Here is a 25,951-nt window from a genome sequence, read left to right on the forward strand (position 1 = left end):
TAGTCTGGCACAGAAGGGGCTCAGGAAATGTCACCTCTCATCTTCTTTGCTTCCGTTGCATATGGAATCCAACCCAAGCCACATGGATTCTACTTATCACGTCTCCCCATCCCTTCTAGTCTGTTACTCCATTTCAATTGCGGCCTCTCTCCTTGCACACTCCTATTACCCTTCTGACAGTTCCTCTGCCTCTGGTCTCTGTCTCCTGTGATCCATCCCACGCACTACAACCATATCGCTTATCTTCAAGTCCTGTCCTCATCATTCACTCCTGATTTCAAAACATTTCTGTCCAGGGGCGCCTGGGTGGTTCAGTCGGTTAAGCATCCAACTTTGGCTCACCTCATGATCTCACGGTTCATGCACTCGGGGCCCCCCATTGGGTTCTGTGCTGACAGCTCAGAGCCTGGAACTGACTTCAGATTCTGTGTCTCCCTCTCTCTCTGCCCCTCCCCCTGCCCACATCCTGTCTCTCTCTCTCTCTCTCTCTCTCTCTCAAAAATAAACATTAGGGGCGCCTGGGTGGCTCAGTCCGTTAAGCGTCCGACTTCAGCTCAGTTCATGATCTCGCGGTTGGTGAGTTCAAGCCCGGCGTCGGGCTCTGTGCTGACAGCCCAGAGCCCGCAGCCTGCTTCGGATTCTGTGTCTTCCTCTGTCTCTGACCCTCCCCCATTCATGCTCTGTCTCTCTCTGTCTCAAAAATAAATAAACGTTAAAAAATAATAAAGAAACATTAAAAAACAAAGTTTTTAAAACATTTCTGTCCAAACTCCCCCTGCAACCAGGGCCCGGTGGTACTTCCCAACCTAATTATTCACTATCCGCCTGCATATACTCGACAGTAAAGACTCGTCACCGCCCCCATATCTGGGCTTCCCAACCACTGTTCTTCTGCTCATGCCATCCTTTCCTTCTCTGAACTCCGACTCAAAACTTCATCTATCTTATTGCACTGACGTTTATTCATGTCTTCAGGAACTAGAACAAATATGCTACTTCTGTTACTAAATTGGAAGCATCTCGAAGGCTAGGATGGTGTAATTCATTCTTCATCCTCTGTTGTCGCTCCTCTGCCTGCACTAGGAAAGTGTACCATAAACTTTTGTTGAATTGGATTTGAGTTCCAGACGGCTTTTATTTCCTTATTTATACTGACTTCGCGATACAGCCAAGTCCAGATGCCAGAATGAGATAGAGCACATGCTCTGCCCTTTCCAGTGATTAGACATTTGACTTCTACCCACAGATGACCACATTCTTGTCGTGTCTACATCAACTAAGTGACCCACAAAGAGCAATTCTCCAATAGAGCAATTGCAGAATACAATATGGGTTGCATTTTCCTTTAATTCTGGCCTAAAAGCAAATATCTTCACCTTAATATTCATCGGACCTCTGTGCTCATTTTTAATGCTCTATATCATTTTCATTATTGCCAATAGCAAGAATACTGTAAATATATTTGAAGATAGGAAATTCTTTTTTTTTTCCCAACGTTTTTATTTATTTTTGGGACAGAGAGAGACAGAGCATGAATGGGAGAGGGGCAGAGAGAGAGGGAGACACAGAATCGGAAACAGGCTCCAGGCTCTGAGCCATCAGCCCAGAGCCTGACGCGGGGCTCGAACTCCCGGACCGCGAGATCGTGACCTGGCTGAAGTCGGACGCTTAACCGACTGCGCCACCCAGGCGCCCCGAAGATAGGAAATTCTTAAATGGTTCTGTGTTATATAGATAATATGCAGAGGTGAGTAAGACTGGGGGGAATTTGTTACATGCATGGAAAGCTGAGACTGGCAATGCGAGAAATTTTCCTTTTAGATTTCTCTGGCACGACTTCAAAAGTAGATGATGTTTTCATGTTTTCAATGAATAAAAGTCTGCCTCAGACACACACACGTAGGGAAATTCTTGCTGTTGAGTCATGAATAGATACCTTTAGGAAACATGTAGTAAAATTTCAGGCTGAGACAGGCACAGATATTACAAGTATTTACTCAGTATCTCCTCAATATATTACCAATGGTGTTCCAATATTTTGACCCTGTTAAATTATTTTCATTCTGGTAGAGCAAAGATATTTTGGAACTATATTTCCCTGCTCCCAATTATCTATAAGGGGCCATTACTGCTTGAATTCTGTAAATCTATGTAAACCTCTTCAGATGGGCAGTGACCAAAAACTAATTCCTGTGTTTAGACATTGGCAATGTACTCTTCATTCTCCCAGTCCATTAACCCTGGATTTATATAAATTTAGTGGCCAATTCCTTCTTTATATTAGTATGTATAAGGCTTGGGGTTACTAAAGAAGAAGGTTCTACCAGGATAATAGGGACTTTCGTCTTTGGTCAAATGTTAAAGCAGCTTCAGGATGAATAGGTGCATATAACATTAAAATGTTGAGATCTAGCAAAAAGCTTTGTTTTACAAATGAGGAAACGGACGTTCGGGGTGTATAGAGACTTCATGGACTCTGCACCACCTGGCAAGAAACTTGTGACCCTGCAACATGCTTCCCCTTGGCATCTGCCCACCTGCCCAGTGACTAGTCTAGTCTTGGGTGTATCAGACTGGTCACCATTGGCATGTTGGGCCAGGCAATTCCTTGTAGCTGAGGGTGTCATCCTGTGCACGGCAGGATGTCTAGCAGCATCCCTGGCCACTATTCTCTAGACGCCTCTAGCACCTGTTCATCCTAGTCATGACAATAACAACAACAAAATGGCTCTAGACCTTGCCATCTGTCCACCCAGGGGTGAGTCACCCCCCGTCCATAAAAACTGGTCTATCCTTGGCCATCCTGGTGTTTTAATCAACCATCCTCTTTTACGTTTTCTGGGAAAATACCTTAAGACACTAATGCATCATATTGAGTATTAGAATTCTGCATGACCTACATGAGAATCTGCAGTCTTTCCAAGAGAAGGGGCTTCACTGCTGATTCTGCGCATACAGATATGACTAGGAACACATTCCGACTCAGGGTAGCCAGTCCCAACTAACGGTAGCATAAGGGAAGTTAAGAAAGGGACAAAATACAGACTGACAGTTTGATTCGTGTTTAATGAAAAAGAAGTTACATGAACAGAAATGGACATAAAACAAAGATCCATTTGGGGAACTATGGTGATAGTTGGAACAAGAGACGAATCATTTTATTCTTGAAATTACTCATATATTCTTATTAGTTATCACTGATCCAAAACCTCTCCTTAAATCCAAAACAAAGTCATAGTCATAGTTTTACTCATGTTTTCATGGGAACTCACCAAAGCAACATCCAAACAATACTTTTCCATTTCCCGCATGCCCCCAGAACACACACAAGCAAAGGCAGAGATGTTTACCGTCAGGTAACATGGCGTGAAAAAAAAATGCAGCCTTATCAGCTTTTTATTACAACAGCAAGTTAGCACTGGCAGTGTGCTTTTGGCACAAACATGCTTTCTGCTAATATTTTCATGAGAAATCTTTTATGATATGCAACCATTTATTCTCAGTACAATCAATCATTGAGGGATTAAGCCTAACTCTGGTGAACATAAAAATGTGTGCAGAAGTTTCTGACTTCAGGTTTGAGCATAGTTGAAATATTCGAGACACGAAATTTAAAAATACACGGGTATGAAACTACAGTGAGCATCTTACTAGTTTGTTTTCCTGGCTTAATTCTGTTCACAATTGTTAGCGGAGTCAGTTAATATTCTATTTTCATCTTTTTCTACCCTGATGTACACTCTGATCACATCTTCGTAAATAAGAAAAAAAATGTATCTTTGGAAGTGAGTTATGATCTCGGAAAACGTATACTGCCAATAGGCTTGCTTTAATCATCTTATTTAAAATATAATCTCCCTTCTCACAAACTTGATCTGGCAAGCATTAAATTCATTACAGATGTTTGCCACGTGGGTAATAGAAAGAAACAGTAGGTTTTACACACTATCCCTTTAAAATGAAAATCTTTTGGCCAGCACACAACAGTCACCGACCTTTTATGCTCACATTGAATAGTTTCAAGTTAGGATGAGCCCTGTCTCTTCTGATACTGTATTCTAAGTTTTTCCAGCTGTTCTACACATTGGGACTGAGCCAACTTCAATGTCCGGTTCTCCTCCATCAGTACCTCGAATTCTCGGGCCAGCTGAGCGGCGTCCACCTTCTCCTTTTCTGCCTGATCCAGCTTGGCAATGAGCTCCTTTCTGAAGACCCAGGGGGCAGGTGAGGGAAAAAGCACACAATTTAATGCAAACCAAGTAAATTATGCAGTAACAGCATAATGGAAGCAGAATTTTGATTCTGCTTTTCTAAATTCACCACCTCTAGTTACTTCCAGCGACTTCCTTTTAGCTTTTCCAGCTTTGCAAGTTGTAGCCACTTTATTTTATTCTAGCACCTCTACCAGACACATCCAAAATACTCAACATAGACCCAAAAAGCTCAATTAGTCCTTTGACAGTCAAAACAAGGTGATTTGTTTAAAGAGTACAAAAATGGTAAAAGTTACAATTAATTTAAGGGGAAAAAACCCCAGAAAGTCGGTTTATGAGTTAAAATGTTATCTATTTGGGGCGCCTGGGTGGCGCAGTCGGCTAAGCGTCCGACTTCAGCCAGGTCACGATCTCGCGGTCCGTGAGTTCGAGCCCCGCGTCAGGCTCTGGGCTGATGGCTCGGAGCCTGGAGCCTGTTTCCGATTCTGTGTCTTCCTCTCTCTCTGCCCCTCCCCCGTTCATGCTCTGTCTCTCTCTGTCCCAAAAATAAATAAAAAACGTTGAAAAAATATATATAAAATGTTATCTATTGTCTTACAGATAGAACTGTAGTTTGTCCTTTACCTTGTCTTTGTCCTCCAAAATCAGTTACTATCTAACTTTGTTTTCTACTTGAGAGCTTAACAAATCCTTAACAGTCTCCTTTAAACTAAAGAATCCAACTTCTGCCTGCAAATATTATTTTCCATGCCTTTCTGGACTGCTGATATAGATAGGTATAGATATCTGCAGCCCTATTTAACAAAACATTATATCTACATTTCCTTCTGGCCTGACTCTAGAATTCAGAGAGCAGGCTAAGGTTATTGGAGGGATAAGGAGTGATAAAGTCTTAAACAAATTCAGTTCTCAGTAATTACCTATCAATAATTCATTGATATAAATACACATAATAAGGAGCTAAAGGTTCCCAGTCTATGTTTAGATTTACTAAACATGACAACCCAACACAGGTCCACCCCCCTTATGTGGGTCAGTTAATCCTAAACTAGATCTAACAGAATTCTTTGCCTATAAGCGTGTGTCACATCTCTTTCTCTGTAGGCAAAAGTGCACAGAAACCTGGAAGACTCCTTTAACCAAGTGATCAACCTTGACATCACCAGTAAGGAGATAAATAGATATCACGTGCACCGAGAAGGACACATCCTTTTTCTGGTATTCCTGCCAAAAATGCATACACTAGACAACCTCAAATTGAGGGAAATTCTACAAAATTGCTAGCATGTACTCTTTAAACCGCTAGCCTAAATGGTTCCACATTTAAAGAAACTAAAGAGATGACAACTAAGGTCAATGTGCAATTCTGGGCCGGAAAAAAAAAAAAATTGCTGTGAAGGACATCGTTCGGAAATTGATGCAATTCAAACGTGGATTATGAAATATCCCTGCATCAATGCTAAAATTCTTAATGTGTAATTATTGTACTGTGGTTAAGTGAGAGAATATCCTTGTTCTTAGAACACACTGGGGCACCTGGGTGGCTCAGTCAGTTGAGCATCTGACTTCAGCTCTGGTCATCATTTCATGGGTCAGGAGTTTGAGGCCCGAAGGGGGCTCGGCGCTATCAGTGCAGAATCTGCTTTAGATCTTCTGTCCCCCTCTCTCTGCCCTTCCCCTGCTCACTCTTCTCTCAAAATAAATAAATAAATATTTTAATTTTTTTTAAAAAAAGAAAATACTGAAATATTTAGAATAATGGGGCATGATTAGATGGGGGGGATAGAGAGATGATAGATAGATAGATAGATAGATAGATAGATAGATAGATAGAGGTAGAGAGACAATAGGTAGACAGATAGATACCTCATCTCACTGAGAGAGGGAGAGAGAGAGAACCCTAGTAGTGTGCAGTGTTGGGGGAGAGAGACTAAAGCACAACTGGGGAAGTTTTTAATCATCAGTGAATCCAGGGGTGCCTGGGTGGCTTAGTTGGTTGAGCATCTGACTTCAGGTTCAAGTTCAGGTCATGACCTCACGGTTTGTGAGTTTGAGCCCCACACTGGCTCACTGCTGTCAGACTGTCAATGCAGAGCCCGATTCGGATCCTCTATTCCCCCCTCTCTGCCCCTCCCCATCTTGTGCTCTCTCAAAGGTAAATAACAAATATTTAATGATAATACAAGAAGAATAATAATCAGTGAATCCAAGAAAGGACATATGGGAGGTCTTTGCACCATTTTTGCAACTTTTCTGTAAGTCTGAAACTGTCAAAATAAACAGTTACTCCAGGAAAAGGACAAAACACAAATCAGAATGGAAGTTCTAGTGTTTTCTTTCTTCCCCCAATGGACTGCTTTGTGCATCTGCTTTGATGACCACTGAGCAAAACCAGGCATTGGAAAGGAAGGGCCTAGAAGGGACAAAAGGAAGGTAAGCTGAAACACTGATATGTATATACACAAAGGTCCTCTGAGTTCTTGTTGATCTTTGAGTCTCCCATGGTATTTAGAATATAAAGGCTCCCAATAAATACTTGCTGAATGAATAACTGAGGAGTAAGATGCCTCAGAGACAAATCACATGCATTTTAAAGATGAGGAAAAAGAAATGCAAAGGGCTTAACTCCATTGAAAAAATCCCACGACTAATAAGACTAAGCCAGAAATCAAACCTATCCTTATGATTAAATGCTTATGGCCCTTTGCCTCTAAGCATAGTTTAAGCAATACATGTCAATAATTAAATATTGGTAAAGCTCCTTAGGTAACTGTCCTAACGAAATTTATAGTAAAACTTAGAGAAGTAAAGAGGATGCATATCTCTCAAGCCCCCACCCATCAGATCGTCTATTCTCGTTCTTTTTTTCTTTTCAAATTAACTGTCTCACACAAGTAATTCAAATGGAAGTAGAGTTTTGCTCTCAAATCCTGGTCCGGGAACTGGCAGTACAAGGTATAACAATGGCTGCCGTCCTGGTTCCATATCCGATCTCATTTAAAACTCCTGAAGACCTCTGTTATTCATTCTGACTGGTAGAAAAGATAAATTAGAAAATCACAGACTTTACAACTAAAAGGAATGATCATGACTGTCTAGTCCATTTTTCTTGCATTGGAGAAAGCGAATGATAATTTCTTCCTTACTGGAATCAGGAGGACTCAACTGATAGGTTTTTAAATTAGTTTGATGTATCTGATAAGCAACTATACATATATTCAATGAATACTATCAAAATGTCTGCTGTCTCCTGTCCAAGACCTATTTACGTAGACGTGTTTATGTTCATCCAATAGCAATTCATAATTAAACCTGGCACATTAAGCTATGGAGACAATCTTGTAAATAGATGATCTGAGGAACAAATCAATGTCTATAATTGGCTAGAATGTGGTCTTGCCTTTGATTTTGGGTTGATCACTTCTATCATTCCCTTCAGTGTAATGTGATATGGGGGTAGAAGACCATCATTACAGGAATCCTATTGCTGAAGTCAAGAGTCTGTAATACTGTTTCCAACATAATGTACTTCAACAGTAAAAAGGCCATAACCTTGGGTCCATCATAGACTATCTGCCACTCCCATCATAAGCCATATGCCTGGAAAAGGTTTTATTTGCTACAACAAATAGGGTAAGGGAGAGTCCAAGTGAAGAGAACTTTGAAACTTCGTAGAAACTAACTCCAAAATTAAGTAGATTCTTTATGTTGCAGGAGTTTAGAACATGAATTCATCATTAGGACAAACATTTCTCTAATTTGGGAAAGACCACTACCATGGTTTTTTAGATGTTCAGCATTAACTAAGACTTTCATTTGGAAAAGACAAAATCCTAGACAGTTCAGACTTAAAGAGCTAAAGAGTTTTGGGTAATAATATTATAAAATACTGGGGAGAATTTATTTTAAATAGTGATTTCGACCGCACTGTCGGTGGTTCTTAAAAGATGTGTGTTCTAGTACAAGCAATGACACACAGGAGAGAAGAAGTAGATGCCTCAAGATGGTAAAAAGTATGTGAAAGTCTACCTTCATTTTATGCAGGTGGGGTAATAATAAATGGTACTGAAATGGAATTGCAAAGTGCAGTCTAGACTGTGGCACTGAAGCCCTACAAATGAATAATGCATAAGGAATAAATGGATTATATCATTTGGGAGCCAAAGGACAACACTTCCTTGCAGGAAGAATTGAGATTTGCTCTAGATTTTCTCTTGGCACAATTGATCTTTTGGGCTAGACAACTCTTTGCTATTGGTGGCTGCCCTATATCCACTGACATCGTAGAAGGGTCAGCAGCATCCTTGGCCTCTATTCACTAAATGCCAGTAGCATTTTCCCCCAGCCCGTCATTATAACCAAAAATGTCTCTAAGTATTGTCAATATCTTGGGGGTTGGGGGCTGAGGAGTTGGCCCAGTTAAGAACCACTTATTCCAAAGGAAATGGAGATTTCCACTATCAATCATCCCACCAAGAGTTAATCGTGGAATAGGGATAGATGAAAGGCAAAATGTTTCCTCACTCTGCTCCCCCAAAGATTGGACCCTCTTTCCTTAGCCAGGGAGACCTGCTTAAAGGCACTCTCACTGAGGAGTGGTAAATATTCTGTCCCTTTCAACATAGTTCCAGGCAGAGATTAGATGGAGAGATGTTGAGGAATGAGATTCCAGTTAGAAGACTGAACAGCATGTAATTAGGTGGCATAAAAGACCCAAATCATTATGACTGGGGCATTAACAGAAAGTGTAATCTCAAAGCCTGATGAAGTTTGGAACATGGGGATTTCACACAAAGCTAAATCCTAAAATGAAAAACTCCCTCGGCTATACCTCTGGAGAAAAGTCAAGAGCCAAGACAGTTCTTTGGTTCCTCCACTCATCCGTTCAAGTATTTATTGAAATCCTATTGCAAACCAGGCGCTAACCTCGATTCTTGCTAGCCAAGTTGGTCTTAGGAAGCATATCTCCACTATTAGAAATTGACCACAAGTCCTACACTTTATACAGAGGCATCAGACCCACATCAGGATGTCTTAGTGAGGACGATAGGACTCCCCCATTACTGCCAACATTGCAGACATATGGAGAAATATCTCCATTTACTATTTCTTTATGACAGCAGAAACCTCATTTCTGGGAGCTGTGTAAATGTCTTTTTTTTTATGTTTTTTAATGTTTATTTATTTTTGAGAGAGAGAGAGAGAGAGAGAGAGAGAGAGAGAGAGAGAGACAAAGAGAGACCGAGTGTAAACTGGGGAAGGGGCAGAGAGAGGGAGACATAGAATCCAGAGCAGGCTTCAGGCTCTGAGCTGTCAGCACAGAGCCTGACATGGGGCTCAAACTCACGAGCTATAAGATCGTGCCCTGAGTGAAGTTGGATGCTCAACTGACTGAGCCACCCAGGTGCCCCTGTGTAAATGTCTTTTAATAATTTTTTTAACTGCTTGGAATATAGGGGCGACTGGGTAGCTCAGTCAGCTAAGCATTTGACTCTTGATTCTGGCTTAGGTCATGATTTCACGGTCATGCGATCAAGTCCCACATTGGGATCTGCACTGCTTGCTTGGATTCTCTCTCTCTCTCTCTCTCTCTCTCTCTCTCTCTCTCTCTCTCTCTCTCTGTTTTTCTCTCTGCCCTTTCCCTGGTTGTGCTCGCTCTCCCTATCTCTATTTCTCTCTCCCCCAAAGTAAATAAACATTTTTTAAATAAAAATAAGTGCTAAAAATAGGGGCGCCTGGATGGCTCAGTCAGTTGAGCTTCCAACTTCAGCTCAGATCATGATCTCACGGTCTGTGAGTTCGAGCCCCGCGTCGGACTCTGTGCTCAGAGCGCGGAGCCTGCTTCAGATTCTGTGTCTCCCTCTCTCTCTCTGCCCCTCCCCAATTCATGCTCTGTCTCACTCTGTCTCAAAAATAAACATTAAAAAAAATTTTTTTAAATAAGTGCTAAAAATAAAATATATATAAATATATATAATACATATAAAACAAATATAAAGTGAGGTTTTCAATGTTTTCTAGCATGATGCCCTTTTGCAAGGAAAATCTTAGTCTGAAGTGAAGAAAATAAAACAGAGCTAATGGGACCGTCTCTCATTGGCCTTTGGACAGTCCCCTGCCTGATACTGGCTCCATCCCCAATCTTTGAAAGGGTCCCCAGAATACAACTTAAAAATCTCTGCCATCAGGAATGTCCTAAAGAAATAAATGTTGCTGGTTAAACATAAAAATCTATAGTTATTGGAAAATTCGGGACAAATTAAATGCCACAACTGAAAACAAATCAGAACAGGGCTATTTTTAGACTATGCTATTACAAATTATATATGCTCCCTTTCCCCCAATTCCAATATTATCCCCTCAATGAGATGTTGCTTCTTCAATCATCATTTTATGTCTTTTCAAAAGATATGAAAATATAGGTCTGCTATTTTTGTGTTACCCCCATATGAAAATCCTTTTCTAATGTTTTACCTGAACTCACGAACTTCTATAACATTTTTTCAATTCCATAATAAAAAGAGAAATAATCCAACTAAAACATGGGCTAGGATCTGAATGTACATTTCTCCGAGAAGACATAAAAATTGCAAAAAGCACACGAAAAGATGCTCAACATCTCTAGCTGTCGGGGGACTATAAATCAAAACAACAACGAGACCACATTTTGCACTCACTAGCATGAAGTGTTGGCAAAGATAAGGAGAAATCGGAACCTTCGGACATTTCTGGTGGGACTATGAAGGGGTGCAGCCACTTTAGAAAAAGCCTGGCAATTCCTCCAAAGGTTACACGTTGATTTACCACATGACCCGACAGTTCCACTCCAAGGCACATACCCAAGTGAACCGAAAGCATACATCCACCCAAAACTTGTACACAAATGTTCATAATAACCAAAAGGGCAAACAACCCAAATGTCCATCAACTGGTGAACGGATAAAGTATGGACTCTCCGTGCAATGGAATATTATTCAACAAGAGAAAGGAATACATGCTACAATGTGGATGAACCTTGAAAATATCCTGTCAGGTGAAAGAAGCCAGCCACAAAAGACCACAGACCATATTGTTCCTTTTATATGACGTATCCAGAATTGGCAAATGCATAGAGAGAAAGTAGATGAGTGGTGGCCAGTGGCTGTTGGGGGCGGGGGGAGGGAGGGAAGCAGGAGCTACGAGGTTTCCTGGGTGATGAAAATGTCCTAAAACTGTAATGATGGCTGCACAACTCTGTGAGTGTACTGAAAACCATGGAGTTATTTTTTCTTAATTATGTGACATTTTTCATCCTGACTTTTCTAAGAATCTATCTCTCTTTCTGACATTCTAAGTCAATCTTTTAAACACCACAGCACCTGGCACAATGTTTCATATACACAGAAGACAAATGGTTTCTCCTTTGAACAAGATAAAATACCCTATCTGGAGCAAAGCAACCTTTACTAATTGTAAATCTCAATTTTAGATCTAATTGTAGCTTAATCATGTACCTTAACTTGCTGTCAAAATATGGATGATAAATTTCAGAAGGCATCCAATGTCTACCTCTCACTTCTTTCCATTACGTCCACAAAAAACTGCATGTGTTATATTTTAAGAGTTTATACTATTTGTTGAGAAAATCATGTATACGTTTCATTTTACTATATATGCAATTCTATAAGATTATTCACATTCAAAAGGCCTAGAAAGAGGCAAGAAATAATAGTAGGAGTCCTGGAAAGATGTCAGAATTCTCGGTAAGTTTTTAAGGCTTTTAATAAAATTGTCATTTTTTTTTCAATTGAGAAAAAAAATCCAATAAAAGTAAGAACAAGCTTTTCATACATCACATAAGCCAGAAGTGATTCTTTAAATTAAATTCACTGCGTGCTGAGTTTATAGTCCTAGAAAATGTTGGACTCTCTTTATCTAATAGACATGATTTCAAATAATAATTATAATCAACTCTTCGCTCCCCTCTGCGGTCTCCCAAGCTTGATCCAGGGTGACCCCCTCTGGAGATGAGAGAGAAGTTCAGCTTAACCTGTGCCTGCCTGACTCTACTAAAGAAAAACTTTCATTTAAAATACCTGAGTAACATCTCTCTCTGTGTCTAGCTTACGCTAGCCAATCACCAGAGACCAACATAATCGCCCACACTGTATGAAATGATGAGAAATTCTTATCCAAATCACCAAAAAACAGAGAGTTAATTACGTGGGTCAGATGCATTTGGCTTAATTTATCTTGCTTAAACACTGTTCTGGAAATTAGTTGTTGTGTAATGAATTTCCACTTCAGTAAAGTGTTAATGGAAATAATGATCACCAATAACACTTGGAGGACCAGGATCATTTATTTATAAATATAAGATATAACCATACTTCCTATTTTAATTTACCTTAGCAATTCCTTAATGCTGATATTGACTCTGTATTTTAAATATGGACCATATAAATTACAAATGACACATTTGTTACACTGTTTGTATACACAGAGGGTATTACTATATCCTACAATCAATCACTCAAAATCACCCTCACTCATGTTTGACCCTATGCGCAAGTCCCTGTTCGGTGATGGGGACACAAAGAGATATTCAAAGGTATTCACATTTGTAGGTAACTATGCACAGTCAGAAAGTCAGGACGTGAAGTTAAAAGGATAACAATTGATAACCCCAGCCTACAAACGTGCAAAAAGAGTCATTCCAGTGTATTTTCTTTCACCCAGGAAGAGAGATGAATCCCATGGAGTGTTTGGGCAGGGATATTAGCTAAGCTCTCCTCGAGGGTAGCATCTGAGGAAGAAATAAGTGCTCCAGACCCAGAGGCTGCTGTGAACAAGGTCACAGAGGCAGGAAGAAGCAAAGAGGTCAATGTAGCTGAAGACAATGATGAGAAAGAACATTCTGCTGGGGTGTAAAGCCATAGGGGGCTAGAGCTTGCAAACCAGGCCAAGAACTCCGTGTCCTTTTCCAACAACAGGAAATCATAGGCAGAGAAACCAGGTATAACATTACATTGACCAAGATGTGAAGCAGCAAGTCCTGACCCCAAACAGCACAAGAAGGAATGGAGAAAAAGGAACTTGAGAGACTTTATTTAAAAAGAAAGGAAAAAAAGATAACAAAAGAATTTGGCCTTTACCATGCATCTAGCCAATTATTTAGGAAGAAAGTGGGGGCTGGGGAGGGAGGGAGATAATATCCTAGTTTCAAGACAAGTCCAAAGTTCAAATAGGCTTAGGGAAAAAATAAGATGAGTTAATGCAGAAACAGCAGGGATATGTTTCAACAAAAGACCAGATGAGTCACTCTTACATCATTATCCTATCATATTTTTTAACAAAACATACAAAAAATATAAACTCACAGAACATATAATTTAGTGGGTAAGTTTTACATTGCCAAAAAAAAAACCACACATGGGTTAATTAAAATAAGCCAAGTCCTCCATTACCTTCAATCTGAAGAGTTTACAAATAAATACAGAATTACCTGGCTTTTTTCTGCCTCAACAGCATAGTTCATGTGCACACACACACACACACACACACACACACACACAGACGCACACACAGACACACACAGACACATTTATAGGTTATTGATTATACAAATTCTCCTTTAATTTCACTATAGGCCACATTATTAGTAAACTTCTTCAGCTTCTTTAAGAAACTTTTTTTAGGACTCAGACTGTATGCAAATGTGCAATCTGAGCCTTCCAACCACCTTGGTCTGAAAACTCTCAGACCAAAAAGAAAGTCTCAGATATATGAGGAGAAGTTGCGTTTTTCTGATCTCCTCTTAAACATATTTTAACCCCCGGGGCGCCTGGGTGGCTCAGTCGTTAAGCGTCCGACTTCGGCTCAGGTCATGATCTCACAGTTCGTGGGTTCAAGCCCCACGTCGGGCTCTATGCTGACAGCTCAGAGCCTGGAGCCTGTTTCAGATTCTGTGTCTCCCTCTCTCTCTGTCCCTCCCCTGTTCACACTCTGTCTCTGTCTCAAGAATAAATAGACATTAGGGGTGCCTGGGTGGCTCAGTCGGTTAAGCATCCGACTTCAGCTCAGGTCATGATCTCACAGTTCGTGAGTTTGAGCCCCGCATCAGGCTCTGTGCTGGCAGCTTAGAGCCTGGAGCCTGCCTTGAATTCTGTGTCTCCCTCTCTCTCTGTTCCTCCCCCACTCATGCTGTCTCTCTCTCTCCTTCAAAAATAAATAAAAACATTAAAAATTTTTTAAAAAAAAGAATAAATAGACATTAAAAAAAAATTTTTTAAACATATTTTAACCCCCTTTGGCCATAAGTCCAGGTATGATTTTACATTTGAAGCACAACACAGCAAGGCACTAAGGAAAGGTTTGTTATCCGAGGTCTTACAGTAAGTGCAAAGTCTGACCCCATAACCCATACTCCTCCCCACCATGTTGTACTGTCCAACCACGATCTAGGGGGTGGAGGGGGGTCTTCAAAGAGTCCCAAGAATTTTATAGATTTCTCAAAACATAACATATTTCACTCACTTTGATTTAAAAACTAAGTAATAAATATATATCATGTATCAGTAAGAGGAAGAGGGGGAAAAGTAGGAAGTTAAAGAATCAAAATAGGTTCTGATTATGTGTCACTCACTCAACAAAAATGGATTCAGCATTTACATCCCATGTACTGTGTCCAGCTTTAGAAATATGGTGGTGAGTAACACCTGACTTGCCCTGCTTTCAGGGGTTCAAAGCACTTAGTAGTTTACCACTTAGTAGGAGACACAACTATTAACCAAAAGATCCCACTAATAAATGTGTAAGTGCAAACTACCCAGTGCTAGGATGGAAAAGTGTCTGGTGCTTTGAAAGTATGAAGGAATGGGGGTCACTGGGGTAGACACTGGCAGAATCGAGTGCAATTAAAAAGGATGATAATTCTGAAAGAAAAAGCTTAGTGTGACTATAATTAGAATGCTTTAATTAATTTAATTAATAGATACCCAAAGTTCCCTACAGTAGAACTGGAATGGTAATGGAGCTATCAAAATAAAAAAACTTCCTCGGGCTATTGGACTATAAAATGTTAATACATTTACATTATTCCAAAGATCTGTCACAGTGGCTTCTTTACTTGACGTGGGAATGCCACCATGTAACCATTCATTAAAACTCACTCGAAGCCAAAGTGCTCTGGGGGCTTTGGGCACATCCACAGGGCACATAGTGTGCGTCTGGGTGCTGTTTGGACATTTTTACCTTCCTGATCTAAAAATGATGATCAAAAAATTGGGTTTGGGTAGGAAGTACTCCTGTTATTCGTCTCAGTACTCCGTAGAGTAAAGCTTTTAATCCTCAGCAGTTCCATTTGCATTCTTTCTATAGTCAAACGTGATAAAAACATGGAAGTTGCCCAGTAACCTCTGAACCATAGAATGTCACTTGCCCACACCCCTCCCTCTCACCCTCAAGTTCAGCCCATTCCATGCCCACCTCCCCCAGTCCATGACCAGGAGACATCACTCAGAGGTAAGAGGGTTCAGGGAAACAGTACTTACTTCCTTTCCTCAAGCAGAGCGATTTCCTTTTTGACCTCATTGTATTCTTCTGCTATTTGACAGTGCTGTTTGAACACCTGCATGGATTCCACGGAGTCATGACAAGGCGGCAGAGGCTTCACAAACAACAACAAGAAGAAATCAGTCCATTTCTTTGTATCAGAATACATTATAAATGATTTTACTCTACTGATGTTCTTTAGAGAGAGATTTTTTTGCAGGACAATAGTATTGGCAGTCAACATTGGACAGGGTCTGGCTGATTCTGCTTGACTGAAAATAGGGAGGTGGGCTGATATTCTCTACATTCATCTTCCAGTGTCATTGTTGGGCATTCTCAGGCCTGAGCCAGAACCGGAAGGCTCATGACATATCTATTATTTGCCATGCATTGGAGTAAAATTAGATCTTCTAATAATTCTGTACTTCTCCCCGGAAATCTCAAACTCTGCTTTCAAGAAGGGCAGTGGTGGGGAAATAGTTCAGTTGTCTGCTTTAATTGCCCCTTACTTTCTGTTCCTGCAGCCCAGAGGCATAATCTCATCCTGTAGTGTGGAGTAACCCTACAAGAAAGGCTCTCTTTTGAGAGATGCATCCAAACTGAAGAAATGATGCTGGACTGGAAATAAAGCTTACAAGGATTAACAAATCCCATGAAAGACCAAACTTCAAGTAAGACAATGCTTATAACATGTGAGGTCAAAGACAGCATGGATTTATGTCTTTGTTTTTCTCCCATCTACAAGGAAAACAAAGATGAACAGGGCAAGCCTGCAGACCCATCATGTGTTGAAAATCCTACTTCTTTCTAGAAATTATTTTTTAAAGAACTGACTTTCCCTGGGTTTATAATTCTAATTTCTAGTTAGCAATACATTATTAAAAATATTACTTTAAGGAACAGTAGCTAATAGACTTTTAAAGAGGTTTTTTAATCACCCTTTTCAGTTATTTATAGAAAATGGTATATAAAATCTGAGAAATACAACTTTACTGTTAAATGGGCTCTTCAGTCTAATCCCTTTCTCGCAGCAGTCTATATATGTAAGTATGTGCCTGACTAGGTCATATTTTCACTAATTTTACACTAGGAAATAGGGAAGTAATGCATTTCTTAGTTCTTTCTCCTCTCATTATACTAAAGACAAAGATTTCTTTGGGTGTTCTATTTAGCAACCCCATCCAGGATGTAATAAAAATTCTATAAAGTTCTATAAAATCCTATAAAGTTTGACAGATAAATAAGATGATCCCTATTTATTCTGAGGCCTCTGAGTAGAGATTTTCTAAAGGAAATAAAATTCAAAATAGATTTGCATGAAATTTACCTTCACGTGGATCATCTCCTATGTCCAAATTCATGGAAAATGTAATAATAACTACATTATATAGCATTTTTCCCTACTGCCCCATAAACACATTTGTAGCATAAACTCAGTCTGTTGGAACCATTATCTCTTTATTTATGATAATAAATTGAAAAGTAATGCCCTGTAGTATTACCGTATAATGCACCCCATGAGGCAAAGCTCTTGCCAAAGGAATTCAGAACTCCTGGCTCCTCTGGGCCTATGTCCTAGACATCACCACCCTCTCATCAATTTTCACCTGTTACCCTGGCAAATTACCAAGTATAACAGTAAGGAGAATGAAAACAATTTACTCCGGACACCTTAGCCAAGTCGCTATTAAATCATCTGTGCCCTGTGTCCTTCCTGAAAGGCCCTAAGACTCTACGCATCCCGTTTCCTGTCCTTACGAACATCACATAAGCTATATTCAGTCCATGCCAAAACTTGCCACCACTTCGAGGTCCCTGAGCCACAAATTCAGCATAGTTAACCTATGTGACAGCCAAAAGATTCTAGGACTCTGTGCAAAGGCTTTATGTCTTAAGAGGAAATAAATGAAAGTAGCCATGTAGAGGGAGAAATATCCCCTGATGTCATCAAAAAGCGAAACTGAAAGTTACATTCACAATTTTCTCAAGAACAGAGGGGTCTCTTTCCCCCTTAGCTTGCTCCCCTGCAATGCTTTTTTATTAAGTGGGAAGTTTCTTCCTCTGCTCTTTTTTTTACTGGCACTTCTTAATTGTGGGAAATTTGAAAATATTATGTAGAGGTAGCAAGATCATGCTGCTAAGGGTGTATGAGGATAGGGAGTAATTCCGGATATATTCAGTACCCTCACATGCTCTTAGCAGGGTGATCAGCCTACTTACACATAACGCTATTTTCAAGGTTTCTCACAGTTAAAAAAGCACAAGCCAAAAATGCTTAGTGTTCAGCATCTCAGGGTGTAAAAGGATGCCAGGTGCTACTCCAGCCTCCAGCTCCTGCGAGCTCTGTCTTCATCCAACCTGGTATATAACTGGGCTCCACTTCAAGCCCTCACAATCTGCATGAACGCATTAAGGAGCAATATAGTTTTGTTTTTTTAAAGCAAGGAGGGAAGTTATATTGCATAACCCACTACAACATCGTAAAATCATTCCATTAGTCGCCAGGGGCTGGCGGGAGGGGGAAATGAGGCATTGTTTAATGGGTATAGAGTTTCAGTTTTGCAAGAGGAAAAAGTTCTGGAGATCAGTTGCACAACAATGCGAATATACTTAATGTTATTGAACTGTACACTTCCAAATTATCAAGATGGAAAAATTTATGTTGTGTGTTTTTACCAAAATTTTTTAAAAACTTAATGCAAAAAAAAAATTGTCATTAGATCTTTCCACTGTTCCTCCCTCATCTTCTAAGAACTCCTATGAAGACTCACTATCTGAAGTTCACTTCATTTGCACCCAAATACTCTTTCTTTCCCAAATTTCTCTCCAGGGAGCTTAAAATTTCTCACCCCTTTACATCCAGAACCATTCATCACAAACCCTAAACATCACTAGACAAATCAACGCCTCCCCGCACCCCAAAAAAAACAGGCAGCAGGACCTATTGTCTTTAAAAGGCATTTGACAGTTATCCCAGGCAAAGAAACTAAGCAAAGAATTTTTGAAATACGTATGGTTCTCATTCCAGCAGGAATTCTGGTGAATGAAGAATTTTAAGATATTTAGGGTTATACCCCCCCAAAAAAGTAAAACTATAGGTAATGAGATGTTGTTCTGTACAACACAGAACACTGTCATTGCCTTATGATATAACGTCTCTCTCTCTCTCTCTCTCTCTCTCTCTCTCTCTCTCTCTCTCTGTGTGTGTGTGTGTGTGTGTGTGTGTGTAGCATGATAAGGTCTTCACTGAGAGTGACTCTCTCTTACCTTCTTATAACCCCTCAAAATAAGAGATAATCTATGACCAACAGTATCCATTGAAGAAAATGAAAGTGTTTGAGGAAACATTTCTAAAATTCAAGCACAATAATCTGGTTTCCAGTGTAAAAATGGAGCTATCCTAAGGCTTTTATCATGTGACATTTAAAACATTGACATTCATGAATTAATCAGCCATACCTGGGTTTAAGATAGGGTTTAACACATGTTCACATTGAAAACCAAACAATATTGTAAAAGAATACTGGTGGTAACCAGGTGAGAAAAATCTATTTGCTTCTTGGAATAAAAATTAACACATATTTTCATTGCTTAATTTTGACTGTTCTCCTCCAAGAGGTTTTTGTAGTCCTCGCTCCGTGCTGGGAACAGGCGAGCAATAAATAAATGCTTCTGTGTTGACAGTGAATTTCTTCTCACATCCAGAGAAAAAATTTTCCTTATTTTCTCCATAATTATGCTACATTCTGGATACATTTGTCCTACCCTCTTGCCTGAAGAATGAAATATCACATTCCAAAGACAAGGAATCCAAAGATACTTGATTTGAAAGTGAAAAGGTCAAGGTATTCTTCCTGGACCAGAGAACGAATTCTGTGGGATCACAGAAACAACTCTTCAGACTCACTCAATGCCATGGTACTAGTTTTCTCACAATTCTAAGAAGGTTAAATTCTTCTAACCTTCTAACCTAATTTCTAACTAGAAATTCACAGTTCTAAGAAGGTTAAATTAAGATAGTCTCCCAACAGCGACTCAAGCCAACTTTGAAACACATTTTTCCAAGACCCAGATGGGGGTTTGGATGAGGTCAGAGCCCGGGAGCGGGACTTCCTTCTCACCTCCTTTCCTCCAGCTCAGCCCCATCTGCTGCCTGAGGATGAAGCTTGTAAGGGCTTTAAATTACACGGCAGTGTGACTGAGCCACTACTCTCCCTGGTCTCCACCCCAATCATCAGGACAGATTTAACAAGATGAAGTAAGAGAGAAACCACAGGCTCCTGTTCCAAGAATGCCGGCTTGAGCCACACCATCCCATCTCTGCTCTCTGCCCAGGTTTAGATCTCCTCCTGAAATGGACTCCGTCTTCTGGAAAGCACCCCGTGGGACAGGACCCAGCCAAGCATCTCTCCGCAAGGGGGCAAAGCCAACTTAAGTGCTTCCGTTTTCTACTTGGCTTCTTCAAATACTACTGGCCCCATCCACTTCAAGAGATGTAAGAATTTAATTTTCCTCTCCCAGCTTCCCACACAGAGGATATATTTAGGAAGCTAAATATTCTACAGTTGCTGAGCAGATTTTTTATTTATTCCTTGAATCTCAGCGTTATCTTTATTGGGGGAGGGGCAGGGGGAGGTATCTGGTTCAAATTTACGTTGCATTTTAATGTCCCAAAATTAACATAATTTGTTAGAAACCAAATGGAAAAACATAGGACTAATTGCAATATTGGAAAACTCTGTTATATTAGAATTGAACATATTTTTTTTTCTTAATTTATTTTTGAGGGGCAGAGCGAGTGTGTGCAAGGAGGAAAGGAGCAGAGAGAGAGGGAGACACAGAATCCCAAGCAGACTCCAGGCTCTGAGCCGTCAGCACAGAGCCTGACACGGGATAGAACTCACAGACTGAGCCAAAGTCAGACACTTAACCGACTGAGCCACCCAAGCACCCCTAAAATATTTTAAGGATTGACATTTCTATAATATCTACATTATAGTCAGAGTCAATGCTAGTAATTTTACTGCATATCTTATATAACATTGAAATGAAGGCTATTTAAGTCATGTTTATTAATGTAAGCAATATTCAAGAGAGAGGTAACTCAAGAGTGTCTCAGACTTTTCCAACAAGGCATCTTGTTAGACGACTACTGGGCTTCACAAAAAAGAAAAAAAAAAAAAGTACACCTACCATTGTAAAGCTCCAAGGCATGTGTGTATATTTTCTGTGTGGTCACAGCAGCCAACAGACAACCATACCATACTTTCCAACATGTGTCTGAGAAAATGCAGACATTTTCAGTGTTTTCCATGGGATTATTTCTTAATTGCATTTCCAGATGGATGTTCAAGACCGGTGTAGCAGAATCCTGGAATGCTAAGACTTCTCCGTTTTCTCTCACTGTCTTTCCCAAGATATCAAGCAATACACTGATGCAAGACTCAAAGGAAATTTCTGAAGAGACTACTCGGATAACAAGATCTTAAGGCACACAACTGAAGCTAGGAAATTGTTTATTTGTGGAGGTGACATCAGTTTCTGGACTCACCAGACTCTGTCTGAGAAAAAGCAAGTTCAGTGTGTACCACAGAGACACCTGTCACTGTCTTCTCAGATTAGATGGGAGGACTTTAGGAGGATTGAAGCTATTGCTCAATTTGACTTAAAAAAAAAAAAAGTCATATTGTTTTCCAAGTACCTTAGCTTAATGGAAAAGAGAGAGCATCAGAACCTCTATCCCTAACTCAAAAATCCAAAGAGATGCTTCTCTTATCATGTTATACATATAAAGATAAATTGCTAATTCTTAAATACATCATTCAAAACACAATTTCACCAGAGAAGAAGATTAACATTAAGTGAGCAATCATTTTGCCAAGCACTGTGTTATATCTACTCATTCTCACATTTAATTCCCACAATAACAATGTAAGATCGATACTGCTGTCTCCACCTTGCAGTTCAGAAAAGTGAGGTTTAGAGAGAGTAAATAATATCAATCACGAAACTGGTAGGTGTAGAGCTGAGATCCAAATTCAGGCCAACCCAATGCCAATACCCGTGCTCCAGCCATTGTGAGTCCCATTAGGAAGTTGTTACAACGTACTGGTTAACATGTTCCCTGCCCGATTATAAAAGCATATTTTCATTCCAGTGCACTTAAGACCATATTGCAGCTTAGCTTTGGATCATCTATAGGTCAAACGACGATCTCCGAAGCATAAGAACGTGGTTAAATTTTAGGACAAATATGGTGCTGACTCACACCATCCTTCAGGATAAAGAAGGAGGTCAGGCATTATCTCCTTTCCAAATAGAAGGAAACCGAGGCCTAAAGAAAAGTAGTGATTTTTCATTCATTCTTAGAAGTGGACATAGAATTGAGCCTCTTTTCTTTGGACTGGCTGTGCTACATCAGCTGTGCCCAAATACTGCCTCTACTAGGCATAGAGAATTTAGAAACCAAGTTCCAGGAAAGGAATCCGCATAAAATAGAATCAACCTACCCATTGCCCCCGGGCTGAGGCTGAAGGCCCACAAATGAACATTATAAAGAGATGTTCATTTTAACACCTACCTTACCCCAAAGTCTCTTGCCCAACATTTTGCATTAATAGAGACATCAAGAGAAATGTTTGTCACTGCTATTCTTGCACAGGGCTTTTTTTGGCTTCTGTGAAAATAGAAGCCACACGAATTACATGCTCAAACATGTCCACATTCTTGGCAAAGCAACAGAAAAATCTAGGGGGTCAAACTGGTGATAGAGTATCTACCAAATAGATACTTTATAGCTCCATTTTATAAACAACACAAGAATGTGTAATGGATATCAGAAAGTCAGAACAGGTTTTGCAAGGTTCTATAACCACACTATGGCAACCTTGCAAACCAGAACAAAAAAACCTCTACCTATCAAAGTAATTTAAACAGTCCGTAGGTTTCACAAAAGGTGCAAGGGAAAGAAAGCTGCCTAGACTCAGAATCCGAGATCTAGTCAGAAATAGAAAATTCATTTAGACCAAAATTTGACCTCAGGTTTCTCATCTCTAAAGTGGAGACATAATAGCTCACACAATCCTGGCAAGGCTCAGATGAGATTATTTGTGGGGAAGCATCACTGGCCTAGCGATGCTCGACACGCATGGAGGGATTTAAATCTGAGGCTCTGCAGAGAGCAGGGCCGGCAATAATCACCTGGCATCATTTAGTTTTCATTTGGCAAGTTTTGAAGGCTCCTGGAGAGATAATCAAGAGTCAGTTTATCCTCAAGCAAATAGTGACAACCACAAGGCACTTCATATGCCTTTGTAACCTAACTTTTATTCTACCGTAGAGGACAATGATGGTCGGTAAAATTCCAAGAGCCATTACCATGTGATGAAAGCACATGACACTGACTGTGAAGTCGGCCTGCTCTGCAGAATGGATTGTGCCTTTTGTACATAAAGCATTTTCATTGCTTCCAACACAGAGACTTCCTGCTGCGGAATGGCTTAAATTTATATGCCTAGGCTAAACATGGAGAGAAGAATCTGCTTTAAGAGTGATTTCCTGTGTGAGCTTTCCCCTCTCCAGTCTCACTGTCTTGTATTTTCGTCATTCATGCACTGGAGACAGAATAAAGGTAGCAGGCAACAGCCCCAGACAGAGGTGACCCTAACCAAATGGCTTGAAAACTGGCAAATGTTTATAACAAACTCAGTCATACACTTTACCCAACAAACAAGCACTTGCTTAAATGATTTTAGGTATAAAGCTAAGAATATTCCCTCCACTCATGAAGGCTTAAATAATACCATATTTTAAGGGTTGGGATGGGGCGGCGGGGGGGGGGGGGGGGGAATCAAAACCCAGGAGCCAGAAAGCAGCCTCTCACCTGCTTAACTTCATCAATGAACATGAAATAGTCTCATTGTACTAAGATAATTAAATAGACTTAATTTCTAATATATGTCAAATGGAATTAAAACCATAAAATCCAAATGGATGTTGCAAGGCTTTAACAGAAAAACTGTCTGGAGAATTGCCAAGGGTGCTATGAATCCTGTGAAGAATGATCCGTGAGCCAGGGAAGATCATTAATGTTCCCAAAGGGGGAAAAAATTTTTTTGTCAATACAAAAAAGGAGAATTAATGATCCGTAGTTTGACGGAGGAACCAGAACCTGAATATGCTTTTACCGTTTTATTTCCAAAACATGTTTATTCATTTTTATCTAACTCCCATGATAATAAAATAGCTTTGAGGTGACAGTAAAATGAAGTAGAAAAAAAAAAACCAACTAGGACTTGGGGGGAAAAAAATCTAGTTATTATCTTACAATCCCAACCATCCCACCAGCAGCACAAACACAGCCCTCCTCTGAGGACAGAATGGAAGCAAGGGGTGTGTGTGGTGGAAAATGCCAGACAGAAACAGAGAGCTGAGTTGTTTGCCCTGGTGAAAAGAAGTGATATTGGGGGATATGGTTAGATATCAGGAACCAGGAGAGCTGGGTTAAAGACCCTGCATGGGGGGGGGGGGGGGGGGCAGAAGGAGGAGACAAGATGGCTGATACCTGCGAGGAAATTTTAGAGACAGTAGAGACAATCTTCAGGGATCTCTGTATACCTGATACTGTTCTGTGGAGTGGGCTCTCTGCCGGAGCACCGTGACAATGCCCAGGACTGTGGCAGAGGTAAGAATGAGGACTCCTCACACCTAGTCACACCTGAGTCGTGCTGGCTTGTTTTTTCAGAGAGCACTCCGGTACTGGAGGACCAGCTCTTCCTTTCTGACGTGGCTACTTCCGGGTTTTTAACTCAGGGCCCTGGGACTGAGATAAGAACCGGAGCCAATGGAAAAGACTTTCGGTTGGGTTTGCATGAGGGCTCTTCCCACCTCTGTCGAGGGCTGTGCAGGACCAGGGCTCCCAAACGCAAATGACTTCAGGATGGCAGTCACACCCGCGAATGGGAAAAGCTGCTGGGTGTTAAGAGAAGGGGGAACATCACACCTGGGGGGGAAATGGGGGTGGCAGACCCCTCCTAAAGGCGTTCAAAATCAATACGTAGAGAAAAACAAGTAAGAGATGAAGCAAATGTCTACGTGCAGGATTCAAGACCCCTATTAGGTTTGTCTAGATGTAACTGCAAAGTGAGGCACTCAAGAGAACATTTGACCCAAGGCCAGTATCCAAACATTTCAGGCAGACAGCCATCTTTGCCTGGCATCACCATATGTCGTCTAAAGAAAATTGAAGTGTTACAAATTAATTCCCTTCAAATAATTCTGGTGTATTAAAATGGGATCCCTTTGACAGATCATCCATAAACTATGCACACGAAATATTTTTCCCATGGATCAAACCAGACAGTTTTCAGAATGTTTAACTTAAAACAATTATATTTTATTAAAAGTTGTCAGGGGCACCTGGGTGGCTCAGTCCGTTAAGCGTCTGACTTCGGCTCAGGTCATGATCTCACAGTTCCTGAGCCCTGCATCAGACCCTGTGCTGACAGCTCAGAACCTGGAGCCTGCTTCAGGTTCTGTGTCTCCCTCTCTCTCTGTCCCTCGCCTGCTTGCACTCTGTCTCTCTCTGTGTCACAAGAATGAATAAATGTTAAAGAAAAAAATTTTTAAAAAAGGTTGTCAGAAGAGTGGAGAAGGGTTGGGGTGGAGGAGACAAAGGAAGGTTATTCTGAAGTCTTCCCCACCCCCTGCCCCATAACAAGTAACATCTGCACAGTTTACCACTAAATCACCAATTCGAAATGGGTCATCACTGCAATGGCACAGGGACATCCTCAGCAAAGGAGAGTAGGTACAAGCCCTGTTCCCAGGCTCCAGAACTCCTAAAGCTCTTTAGAAGCTTGCTTTCACTGATATTTCACTTAGACTTTGGAGCTCTAGAAATGCAAGGCTTCATGACTTGAAAGCTCCCCGCTCTGTCTCTAAGTCAGTCTTTTCTCAATTACGCCATTTCTCCATTCACTATAATTTGTGAAAGTAAGGAGGAAAAAAGAAAGACTCTGGAAATATCCTTACCTGTAGCTGCTGGTCTAATTCTGGAAAGACCAGAGGAATGGAGTCTTCAGGAGGTGTATCATCTAGAACATGAAAATAAAATGATTCTTCACTATAGAGCTCTTTCTCTCACAGGCGATGTTCCGCTCTTACCATCTTTAGACTCGTGTGATGTATATTTTCATCACTTCCGG

At 40.5% G+C, this 25,951-nt stretch overlaps 1 protein-coding gene across 5 annotated transcripts in view; it reads right to left on the reverse strand.

The window, feature by feature from the left end:
* Positions 1–3,046: 3,046 nt before the first annotated feature.
* The window catches only part of MAP3K7CL (MAP3K7 C-terminal like), a 38,803-nt gene continuing 15,898 nt past the window's right edge, over positions 3,047–25,951 (reverse strand). For 4 of the 5 annotated variants that reach the window (XM_006935936.4, XM_003991488.6, XM_045036697.1 and 1 more), the window contains 3 exons: positions 25,779–25,840; positions 15,746–15,861; positions 3,047–4,205 (listed from right to left, as the gene is read on the reverse strand). In XM_006935936.4, the coding sequence (XP_006935998.1) occupies positions 4,025–4,205; positions 15,746–15,861; positions 25,779–25,840 (359 nt within the window). In that variant the 3' untranslated portion in view covers positions 3,047–4,024. Of the gene's footprint in view, positions 4,206–15,745; positions 15,862–24,362; positions 25,002–25,778; positions 25,841–25,951 lie in introns of those variants that run through there. The other variant, XM_045036698.1, reaches the window with a different exon arrangement.

The sequence above is a fragment of the Felis catus genome, chromosome C2 (assembly GCF_018350175.1).
Source record: "Felis catus isolate Fca126 chromosome C2, F.catus_Fca126_mat1.0, whole genome shotgun sequence".
In the NCBI taxonomy this organism is placed as follows: domain Eukaryota; kingdom Metazoa; phylum Chordata; class Mammalia; order Carnivora; family Felidae; genus Felis; species Felis catus.